At 30.0% G+C, this 12,990-nt stretch overlaps 1 protein-coding gene across 4 annotated transcripts in view; it reads right to left on the reverse strand.

The window, feature by feature from the left end:
• Positions 1-3,975: 3,975 nt before the first annotated feature.
• Positions 3,976-12,990, reverse strand: part of LOC119676654 (calpain-D) — a 29,199-nt gene continuing 20,184 nt past the window's right edge. For all 4 annotated transcript variants that reach the window (XM_038087908.1, XM_038087915.1, XM_038087921.1 and 1 more), the window contains 7 exons: positions 12,654-12,856; positions 12,300-12,569; positions 10,797-12,250; positions 10,533-10,739; positions 4,515-4,781; positions 4,313-4,455; positions 3,976-4,256 (listed from right to left, as the gene is read on the reverse strand). In XM_038087908.1, the coding sequence (XP_037943836.1) occupies positions 4,079-4,256; positions 4,313-4,455; positions 4,515-4,781; positions 10,533-10,739; positions 10,797-12,250; positions 12,300-12,569; positions 12,654-12,856 (2,722 nt within the window). In that variant the 3' untranslated portion in view covers positions 3,976-4,078. The remainder of the gene's footprint in view (positions 4,257-4,312; positions 4,456-4,514; positions 4,782-10,532; positions 10,740-10,796; positions 12,251-12,299; positions 12,570-12,653; positions 12,857-12,990) is intronic.

The following is a 12,990-nucleotide window of genomic DNA, read 5'->3' on the forward strand; positions in this document are numbered from 1 at the left end:
AAATCTTACAATAGTTTCATTGTTTATTTTTAATTGATATATTTATCTTATTCTAACAATATTCTCTTAATTCTAATTGGTTATTCTTATATACTTTGCAATTATAATTTCCATATACTTCCTATTTATAAATGACACATTACCTAAGACAAGAAATGCATAGCAAGTATTTACTGTGCATTTGTTTGCCATGTGTCTCATATTCACATGTGTTCCGATTTGTGTGGTGTCAATATATTTGACATTTATATATTTGATATTTTTTTGCTGAATATCTTGAGGAATCATTTACGCCTAACTGCGGTCAAGATGACGAAACTTATGACGAAACAGACAATCGTTTGATTTTAGAACCTGAGGTTCAGATCCGTCCTGTTACTCCAATAGAGCTAGAACAGGAAATTCAAAAGCTGAAAAATAAAAAATCGCCAGGTTTTGACCTCATCACCGCCGAGGTATTAAAAAAGGTTCCTAATAACATAGTTCTAAGGCTTACTAATTTATTCAATTCGTGCATTCTATTAAAGTACATTCCGAGTCTTTGGAAAGTAGCCGATGTTATAATGATTCTCAAACCCGGGAAGCCAGCGCCTGAGGTCTCATCGTATAGACCAATTTCGCTTCTACCAGTATTATCAAAACTGCTCGAAAAAATTATTGTTAAACGTCTTAACAAACTTATTGAGGACAGAAAATTGATCCCAGACCATCAATTCGGATTTAGAAATAAACATTCTACAATCGATCAAATTCACCGAATTACCAATGTAATTGAACAAGCCTTGGAAGGAAATAAAGTTTGCTCTGCTGTTTTTCTTGATGTAGCCAAAGCATTTGACAAAGTATGGCACAATGGTCTTATGTTAAAGCTGCGAAGCACGCTCCCTAAACAATATTGCGATCTCTTGGAATCCTATTTGACTGACAGATTCTTCCGAATCAAACAAAATGACATTACATCTGAGCTGAAAACAATCAAAGCTGGGGTGCCGCAAGGTAGTATTCTTGGCCCAACTCTCTATTTAATATTCATAGCCGATCTCCCTTCTGCGCTGGATGTTTGTACTGCTACCTTTGCAGATGACACAGCTCTTCTGAGTATTGGTTCAGACGTTGATGATTCAACTAACACACTTCAGGCTACGATTTCTGAAGTCAGTAAATGGTGTAAGAAATGGCGAATAAAACTTAATAGTACTAAATCTGTTCACATTAACTTCACAAATCGGAAAATTCAAAATAAGCCTGTTTATTTGAATGGTTGTGTAATCCCATGCAAAAATACTGCTAAATATCTTGGCATGACGCTAGATGTGAAATTGCGTTGGAAAGAACATGTCAAAATAAAAAGAGAAGAGCTTGATATTAAATGGAAGAAACTGTATTGGCTTATGGGAAAGAAATCCCAACTCTCACTAGAAAACAAACTTTTATTATATAAACAGATCCTTAGACCCGTTTGGAGTTATGGCATACAGATTTGGGGCTGCACAAATAAAACTAACCGTATGGTTATTCAACGTTTTCAAAATAAGGTATTGAGGTGTATTGTTAAAGCGCCTTGGTATATACGTAACTCTGATCTGCATCGGGACCTCGACATTGAATATGTAGCGGACGTCATCACTAAGTTTGCAAATTCTCATGCCTACAGACTTAGGCATCACGTAAATGCAGAGGCTATGTGTCTCTCTTATCCTATGCAATCAGATAGAAGATTAAAAAGAACTCTACCCAACGATCTAGTTGGTAATTAGCTTAAGCATCTTTACTTTAAATTCAATTTTATATTTGATAAACTAAAATTGCTTGTTAGTTTCATTGTAATAAACTAGTTGCAGTATTATATTAAAATAAAAAAAAAAAAAAAAAAAAAAATATATTTGACACCACATGAGCTCTTAACCGAATTTCAAACGGCAAATTATTTATGTCAGAAGTATCATTTTCTGACTCATGCCATAAATTACTAAAATGCAATGGTTAGCTCATTTAAATCAGAACATAAGTGTAAAGAAGAATATGAATGCAATAGTCATCAAAGGCGGCTTTAACATTGAGTAAGGTCAACTATAGATATACCATTACACCAAAACTGCTGTCTCTAAAGCCATTCAGAATAAGGGAGTTGTGTTTTTGGGAATAGCGTGGGAATAGGGAGTTTTGTTCCCTCGGAGTATTCAGAATTGCTATGTTAATGTTTTCTTACCATAAGACCTATGTACAAATACAAAAGGAAATAAAAACAAAAATATATATGATTTGATATATGATTGCAATATTCGTTGAAATTTCCAATGAAAGTTCACAATAGTTCGCTTATTGCGTTGGTAGGACTTCGTTTTAACTGACTGAAATGTGTGACCAGTATACAACTACTGGCATAGATAGAGAAAATAGTGTTGTTGTTTTGCGTACATTTCGGCCAGTATAGGCCAGTAACTTGCTGTCTTTTCCATACTTGCAAGCCACCGAAAGACCTAATATTAACATTATTTGCGACACCCTAGCAACAATTTAACTGAAGCACTATTAACAGCACATAATGCAACTTTTAATATTTTATCGACGCTCCAGTTAAGTTGTTGTCCCAGCTTAACATTGAATTTTTTTCATTCAGTCTTTCAAAAATATACTCGCAACTTACGAAAGAAAGCGTGTGAAGTAACAACAATGCTTTTAAAATCTTAAAACAATAAGAAAAAAATTGTCATCATTGTCCTTCTATTATTCATATTGTTTTCTTTTATTTAAATTAATTAATTTTTAGTGTTTCCAATATTTTTATTTCATATTACACACAACACAAAATAACACATATATAAAAAAAAACAGTTCACATCTTTTAAAAGTGATGCCAATTTTTTAACCAGATTTAATGGCGTTTTTTTAGAACTCTGAAAAAATGTGGCTATAAATTTTTAAAATAAATTATTTCACATTTGCTAAGTTGCTTAAAAATATAAATTGAATGACACAATTTAGCAATGTGAAATAATTTATTTATTTCCAAAATTAATACTTAATTGCTACCTTAAGACAGTTCATTCATTTAGAATTAATCCTGTATTTGGTCACTAATTGCTTTATATCTGTAATCAAAAGCTTTATTGTCAGACTAGGTGATCTCCATAAAATGTATTGTGACTTTGTGGGAGCGTGCCATTAGCTTAAGAAATTTCTGATTACCTTATTATAACCGTACCTTGTTATTTAAGTTCGAACAACGCTGTTGACGAGCGCGGTTTAAGGCGCTTTTACCAGCAAACGATTCGCCTTATTGAAGTAAGTTCTTCAACGTACAGATCAGATCAGCCAGTATTTTTTGTAGTTTTTGGATTTATCATTTTTTATTTCTTATAATAAATAATTCAATACTATTTAATTATATTTTTCAATTATTAATATTGAATTATTTCGTTAAGTCCTGGCAATTATCCTGTGTATTTGCAAGCTGTTCTTACTGTAAATTTAGTTGTTGCTGTTTTTTGTCTTTAAACGGGAAGTCATTGATTTTAGCTGTCTTGCTTCGTCTTTAATTAAAATTTTGTTAACTTTTTTTGATAAACCTTATTCGCGTTAACATAATATTTTTTTTAATATTTCTTTTATTTAACATAAAGTGTAGTTTTCAAATTGTATTTTATTTTTAATAAATAATTAGTAATTTTAAAACGTGCGTTGAAAATGATCAACGTACGTTAATAACAACATATGGTAATGTATACCAATTAACAATTAACAAAGTAAATATTAATAAAATTTTATGATTCCTAAAATACTAAAAAAAATATTCATCAAGATTAAGTACAGCCGAATAAACTGGAACCAGCAATTATTATCAAACTAGCAAAGGCAAAATAAGTTTGTGCTAGACTATTATTAATAATTCTAAATAATGGGGTTATATAAATTCAATTGATATTCTATAAACTTAACTTCTTTGTGACAAAATTTAAAAAAATATAATAATAGTTAGAGTTTTTTAAAAGTGTACATTCATTTTATTAAAGTTTAAATACAAATGTTAGTGAAACAAGCATATGTGTATTTCTAAACTTTGACCAGAATACTTGATTTATGTAATCAATCGTGGAGCATGCAAACCATGAACATTTTCAATAGGCGGGCAATGAGTAGCTCCAAAGGGTCCCCAATCATGAAGACCACGCGAATTAGCTAGGCGATGTGTTAAGCGATGAGCAATGCTAAACCCGCCACTTCCTTCTAATTGTGTTAGTACAATTATAACTTGCCTACATAAAATAAAAATATAACTACCATTTGAAAATGCTAAGTTTAAAATTTTTACCTTTGTAATGGAGGAACTGAATCAACAGTCTTTAGTTCTCCTCTTGTAGAAACTACATTGTAACTTTCATGGCAGTCACATTTCACGTGAATCCATTTATTTTCATGACGATTTTCCACCATCACTACCAGTCCAGCCCACCCCTTAAAACATTTTATTATATATATGAAAGTTTTTATTATAAGGCTTAATTTTTACATACTTTTGTAAGGTAGTAAGCAGTCATTCCTTCTCTTCCTTCATGTCGCTGTCCTTTAGTAAGCGTTAAGTTTATAATAGCATCAGCCAGTATATGTAAGGGCGGATGAATTTGCTCTACCAAAAGACGTTTAGAACTATGAATTGCTAATATACACTGTGGATACTGTAGTGGGTCTTCAATTCCGGTATGCCAATGGTTGAATGCAAGACAGACTAATAGATACATGTCACGCTCAAGCATTTTATGACAACCAACAAAACCGCGAACCTTAAGAAAAAAACAATATTTACAGCTTTTATATAAATTATATTTAACTATATAAATGTTTAATAATGAGTACTTCTTATTTATTATTTCTTATTACCCCAACTCTTTTTTTACACGGTTTCTTTTTACACGGATTTGAAGTTTCACGGTTAAAAAAAAATTTTTTTTGTAAAAAATTTTTAATCTAGTACGGTCTCAAAATCACTGTCTTGTTTGACACTTGGTATTTTTTTTTACACGGATTTCTGAGAAACGTATCTACCGTGTAAAAAAAGAGTTGGGTGTATTATTATTTATTCTTCTAACTCATAATTCATAGCTTTTAAATATCTTGCTTATAATTATATTGAGAATCGCGCTAGCCGATGAGTGATCTTATTGAAGCCAGTAAGTAATTTTTTAAATATCTTATGCCGTTTAATCTGAATTTATTATAAAAAAAATCTGTTGAATGGTTCGATACTGGCAAAAAAGGAGTCGTAAATTTATTTCCCGAACAAACTGTCGTTTAACTAGAGTAAACAGTTAAGATAATATAATTTAATTTATTTAAATTAAATTGTTTATTTCTTCTTCTTTTTTTTGCAATTCAGTTTCGAATATTGGTGATCATATAACATAAAATTATGTACATTGTTTAAATTAACTTTAGATAAATATAATTACAATTTTTTTACGATTTCTGCATATTGTTTTCTGCATCTAACTATATTTATTAGGTTGCCGAACTCTTGTATTCGAGTCCATTGACGTATGTTATTATTATTATTATTTTATTATTATTATTATTCTGTTATTATTATTATTATGTTATTATTATTATTATGTAATTATGTTGGGCACAAGTAGAGGAGAAATGGATATCTCGGGACGGACGAAACTCGACAACTGAACTTTACAGTTTATGATACTAGAACAATTTTTAAACCATTTAGCGTTCCGACGCGGACCTTGCTAATAATTTTATAATAAAGTTATAAATATTACTTTATTTTTTATTTTTGAAGTCTTATCTGTATATTTGTCTTTAATTTTCAAAGCGCCTAAAATTAAATTTTGTTTTCTTTTTATTTAGTAAATTTGTAATTATATTTTTTGTGGTTATAACCGCATTTTTTTTTTGACATTTAATGACTTTTTCATTTTATAAATATACGTTTGTACGAATATCAATTAAGTCCATTTTAGTTTTTAAGAAAATGTACAAAATAATTTGTCCTTGAAGCACTTAATAAAAAATAAAATAAAAATTAATTAAACAAATATCAGGGATAAGCTGTCACAAAAACAAAATATACGATTTCATATAACATATAGGTCGTGTGCGAGTTAGGCTAAGTTGCGTTCTAAATGAGGGAAATTCTAAGTTGTGTCGATAATGTATTGATGTGTCGATACGTGTTGATAAATGGCAAAATGTGTGAAGTGCAAAAAATCCCAAAAAATCTCCCATTTGGTTTAGCATCAACTTAGCCTAACTCGCACACGTCCATAGTAGATATACTGCACGAAGAAGATAATTCCAATTATTATTTCCATAAAATAAAAAACAGAGTTAAAAAGGAGAAACTTAAAAATAATTTTTCCCCAAAAATTACAAAAATAATAAAACTATGCAAAATATGATACATGAAATATATTATTAGTGTATTTTTAATAAATATTATGCTCTGAAGAAGTTTTTATAACCTATAATAGTATATAAATACAGTTATTATTGTGTTACTTCTCATATTCGGATATTTCATATTCCAGCTTTATTTTATCAGTATTATTAAAACAAATCACCGCAATAAAATTTTATACATCCCCTAATATTACATATACATTAATAAATGCATACACAATATCTTTATTTAAAAACACAAACAAAGTACATGCAATACAAGTGCAAATTTTTTCATCTTCTTATGCAAACAAAACAACAATAGGCGTTTCCGGTGGTTCGCAAGTATGGCAAAAAACAGCAAGTTACTGGTCTATACTGGCCGAAATGTACGCAAAACAACAACACTATTTTCTCTATCTATGCCAGTATTTGTATACTGGTCACACATTTCGGCCAGTTAAAACGAAGTGTTATCAACGCAATAACCGAACTATTGTGAACCTTCATTGGAAATTTCAACGAATATTGCAATCATATATCAATAATCATATATAAACAAGAATTCAAACAAAATTCAAAAATTTTATAAATTTAAATATTGAGAAAAAAAAATATCAGTGTTTTATTTTGCATTTTCAACATTTTTCCCATTCCTTTTAATTCTGTATTCATTTTGATTTTCAATTTATATTAATTATTTATTTTTATGCAAAATGTAATTTGCTTGCATTAACATATGTGCACATATATAAGATTTGTTATTTGCCACAACATAACACTTGTCAGATTGCAATAGTGATGTTAATGTCTCGCTTAGCGAATATAGGCCAGCATGCATTTTTTTTGCCACACTTGCGAGACACCGAAAACGCTTAACAGTGTACATTAAAAACATTCCCAAATCGGCTGACGCTAAAGAAGTATTGGGTATTTCTTTAGTTGCATGAGAACTTAAAATGAGAATACAAGACAGAAATAGTGATGGAATAAAATTTTATTATTATAATCTGGCAGATAATTTTATGGCATTTATATTTTGAATTTTGAATTTCTGGCATATGTCCACGGCGGCTACAATTCACATGGTCCATTCGATCAATCAAATTTTAAACTTTTTTTTGGAATAAATGTCGCCGTATGGCGATATTGTGGCATAATATTAGCTTCCAATGCTTCAAGAGTTACTGGTTTGTTGACAAACCAGTAACTTTTCGCACGAACGAAGGGCCAATTAACAGGAACAGTCCTTAAAATAAAGTTGCTACCAAATTGATTTCGCAATAAACCGATTTCTAATTGCGCTGTATAACGAGCTGTGCCGTCTTGTTGGAACCAAATATCCAGTCCAGTACGAACTGAGCCAAAAAACCACAAATCGCGTAAATATTTGAGCGACTGGAGAAAAAAATGTTACCAATGCATTAAACGATCTATTGTGAATTTTCATTTAAAATTTGAACGAATACTTCAGGCACCTGTTCAAAGTTGTTCATAAACAGAAGCTCAAATAAAATTATAACGTTTTAAAAATTTGAAAATAGTGGAAAACAAGCATTTTAAAACTATACAAAATTATTGAAAATTAATGAATAAATTGTAAGTACTTTGAATTTTTAACTTGTCAGTTTTTAACAAGTTTTTGCTTATTAAGAAATTACATTGTTGTGAAAAAAATAATTATATTGAAAAGGAGATTTTAAATAAAATTATGAAATCGATAATGTTAACTGATATGATAAATGTAATTTCATTTTATTTGTAGTTTATATGCTTATTAAGCGTAAACTTAATTTTTGAAGAGTTATTCTAAAATATTCGTAGCAATTCTGAATACTCCCAGGGAACAAAACTCCCTATTCCCACGCTGTTCCCAGAAACACAACTCCCTTATTCTGAATTGCTTAAGAGACAGCAGTTTTGGGAATAACAAATATTTCAAAATTGTTCTGTTGAACTTTTGCAACCATGGCAGTTTTTAATGACGAAAAATGATCAGAAATAAATATAATGAATATTTTATAAGTAAATAATAGAAAATTTTTATTTCATTTATTTATTTTATTATTAAAAAATATATATAATTTATTATTTTCTTATAAACAATAAAATAAAGTAAAATATCTTATTTATTAATTGGAATTATTAATGTTTTAACTAAAATTTAAGTTTGTCTCCAAAAGTCATATCTATATCTATAATTAGGATAGAAATATCCTTCAATTAATAAACTAATAACAGAACTATTATTGCAGATGTTACAATAAAAAAGAAGCAATGTTTTACCTACGCATAATTGCAAAAGTTTATTTTAACTTATTCTAGGAATCCCATTCATTTCAGAATTTAGGTTTCTTTCATTATCTATTGTTTGAAATAACAATAGTTAATGCTTCAATTTGTGGAAAAAAAAACATAAAAAATTATGTAGATAAAATAAATAAATAAAAATTTAAATATATTAAATTTGTAATAAAACTTTTATTAAAATAATAATATTAATAAAATATATTAAATAAAAATTTAGTTATATTAAACTTATAGTAATTTTATTAAAACAAATTCTTAAAACTAATCAACCGCTGTGAATAAAATAAATAAATAAAAATTAGAAAATATTAAACTTATTATAATAATAATTTTATTATAATATTTTCGAAAATCTGATCATTTTCAGTTACTTTCATATTAAATTAAACTATTTTTAATACTTTTTTAACTTGTCTCCCAAATAATTTGGTTGGGAAAAAATTTGTGCAAAATTGGAAAAAAAAACTCCCATTCCCATGCGATTCAGAATAGCAAACTTGGGAATAGGGAACAAACTCCCATTCCCATGCGATTCAGAATAGGGCTGATTCCTTTATAGAAATAAACGCAGACAATGGAGTACAAAGGAAACGGAAATCCGTTACACAACTTTCGTCCATCGGTCGTTGTATTTTACTCCTAACATTGAAAGTATCTACGAAAAATCACTTCTTTCAGTATTTCCTTTAAAAATTTCTTTATTTTAACCAAAGAAACGATAATAAAGTTCTAATATAAAAAATTAACAGTTAGTCTTTAAAAAAATATTAAACACAATTTTATGCAAAAGCAATACTACCAGATTCACCACATCTTAGTCCCATAGAACATCTGTGGGTTTATTTGGAAAATAAGATTCGCCAGCACACGAAAATTGTTCGACTTTTTGTATAGACGCCAAACAAAAACTAATCGTACGATATGCGTTAAACTTTGACAGAATTTGTATAATAGTGTTGCCAGCGTGAAAATAAAAAAAATTTGCCGATTGGATAAGCGCGAGAATTCAAAAATAGGCTTCTCGTTATTTTTTGATCAGAAGGTATTTGCTCTTTGTGAAAATAATATTTGACAGATTGCGAGAGGAAGGCAATATGTTAGCAAGAGAATTTAAGTAAGCGAATTGTTGTTTTTTGCCGCACTTCAGTGCGGCCGAATGTACCTTATATAAAGACTTATAGACTCATGATTTTTTTTACTGAATTTTCAGTTTTTTTAAATATATTTATAGCGATAACAAAAATGCTGGCAATTTTTTTCTACAAATTTTACTTAAATATTTGTAGTAAACTACTGCTAAAAAGCACAATATGGTTACTGTAAAGCAACGATGCATTAGTGAATTGGTCTTTAAAGTAACCATGACTAGGTACTTATTCAATTTTACTTTCTTACGGCCACTTCAACTTTTTAGATAATTATTATTAGTGTTTATATGGAACTTCAAATTAATTCGCGCATATGGATACCTTTTTTTTTAAACACTGAACTGTGTTTAATTATTGTTTAATGTCTATATATGTTAGATGTCACTTATATACACATTCAGTGAACTTTTGCATAATCATTTATTTTGCTGTCATTATTAACCGGCATAATGGTGCGATAAAAGCTGACTTATATAAGGTCAAATAATTATTCAACAGTTCATGCACATACAAACATGTTGCTTATTAAGTGGCGTGAATGTGTACACTACAAACGATATGTGAAGAGGCTATAATTATTAAATAAGCTAAAAAATTTGATATATAATTAGCGATTTTTGAACACGTTATCTACTCTTATGTAAGGTCAAAATATTCTTAGAATATAAAACGTATAAAAAAACTTGCCTGACGTTTGCTATGTTCGACTAATTTTCCTATTTCCGGCGATACTGGAGAGCGGGTTCGAAATATTACAACACATAAATCCAGCTGAGATCTTTGCGATTTTTCTGAATTTCTTTGGCCTTCTTGAAATAAAGTAAATTCAGCTTCAGTAGGTTCCAAAACCGTAAGTAAGACACATGAGATTGAACATAGTGGTTGTAGAGTGCCCTTTTTATATAAATTTGACGATGACAAAAATTATTAAATCTTTATATTTATAAATACCTGCAACCGTATTTCATTCCAACCTTTACGCACTTTACATATATCAATGCAATCAAAATAGTTTAAAACATCTTCAAATGATATCCAAAATACACCTTCAGATGCTCCATGGGGCATTAAAATTTCTCGTAACTCATTCGTCCAGAGATCAGAATCGTCCGACCAGTCTCCTCGCCATGAGAAATGACCCCATGGGTTACGAAGCTTTAATAGTCTATGTCCATGAATATCTTTTACATCTAATACAGAGTAGGCGTGTCGTGGTCGTAGGCCTTTATTTTGATATTCGTCTTCATCGACTTTCATATTCCCACCACCACAACTAGCTCCCATTAAAAAGCGTACACAACGTGAACTTAATAACTGTGCCCAAATTAGGTCCTTATCGAGCTCATCCTCACTAGGCATTGGTAATGAACTGGCTTGTAACGGAATACTCTCACATGGTGCTCCTGTAAGTGTAGCTAATCCTTCAATAGCACGCCCAGATACTAGAGCTTCATAACACCCATGAATTTTTGCCACAGCCTTTTCTATTAAAGGTACCCAAAGTTGTTTACGTTTTGCTTGTGAATACACCAAGTGCCCACGTTTATCACAAGGTAATAGATCATCTACTAATACTGTTGTCCATTTGCCGTCTTTGCACAAACGAACTTGATAAGCTCCTTGAGGGCAAATTTCTTTTGTTACTAAAACTTCTTTAACAAGATCCTCTCGTTCTGCTAGCACAGCTAATGCGCTTAATAACCAACAATTTCCAAGCACACCTTGACAAATATCTGAAGGAAGTGGGGTTCGAAATACCACCCATGGTGGAAACGGTCCACCATCGCAATTAATTTCACTTGGACGTCGCCATAAAACGACTGGATTGCCTTCAGACATATTACTTGTTGGATTATAATATAAACTTTTAGGCGCCGGTGGAAATGAATCATCAACAAATAATTCATTGTTATCGCTACAATATTGAATAATATTTTTCCATTTATTAAGAGCTTCAGTTTCTTCTATATGCCGTAAGTTTTCCATTAATTTACTTTCTTGCACAATGTCTAAACAAATTTGATTGGTTTTTTGTAAAAGATTTTCAGACTGATTAGACACTAAACCACGTGGACTAGAACAAATATCACAAACAACTGAAGCAGAACAATTTTCAAAGGTACAAGCAGGACATTGCCATCTTTTTACAGCATATTTGTTGGTGATGTTCGGTTCGTTATTAACATTACTTGATTGAGCAGAAAAAGATCTTGCACTAGAATTTATTTCGCGATCAACAACTGTAGTAGAACTACTATGTCTCTTTGGAACAGCACCGCTAGAAGATCGACATTGCCTAGGTGAAGGACTACGAGAAGCTTTTTTTGGTGGTATTTGTAAATTAGTGTATTTGGCAGTATGCTGGGTAGAATTGGACATTTCAGCAACTTCAAAAGAACTCTGAGCTAAAACAAAATTTAACTACAATTACATTACAAGTTACAAAAAGAATACCTTCAAAAGTGTTATCTGTTGATTGTTCTTTTTCATTTTCTATTGATAACATGCGAATAGCTTTACAAGCAACACATTCTCCTAAAGAAATAGAGTTTTTTAAAGTACAATGACTACAACTCCAGAACTCTCCCTTTCGCAACGTCATATCTTTAATTGAAGATATGCTTTTAAGTTTAGATCCACCACAAACAATACATGCTATTTCTGTATCGGAATTCACTAAAGTGCATTTCTTACATGTCCAAAAATTATCAACAATTTCGTTTTCTATAAAAAAACAAAAAAATATATTAAATTTGCGATGTAAAAAATCTTATATTTCTTAAATTATAAATTCTTAAATTTTATTACCGTAAGATTTTGTTGTGCTTAAAGTTTTTGTTAGCGTTATCAAACTTGGCTGAGTTAATGAAGGTGTATTTCGATTGGACTCACATATTTCACAATGTTCAATCCATATACGATTATACGCATAGGAACATTTTGTACATGTCCACATTCTACGGGAATTTGATGTAGAATTATTGTCAGTACGAGAGTTATCTCTGCTAAATCTGAAATATATGAAATATATATAATAGAAATATATCAAGCCTAAATATGTAAAAACAAAAAAAAAAGCAAAACCGAAATATGATTATTTAAGATTACTTAACTACATAAAAGAAAAATTCAACTTAAACAATTT

Source organism: Teleopsis dalmanni, chromosome 1 (assembly GCF_002237135.1).
Source record: "Teleopsis dalmanni isolate 2A chromosome 1, ASM223713v2, whole genome shotgun sequence".
Taxonomy (NCBI): Eukaryota; Metazoa; Arthropoda; class Insecta; order Diptera; family Diopsidae; genus Teleopsis; species Teleopsis dalmanni.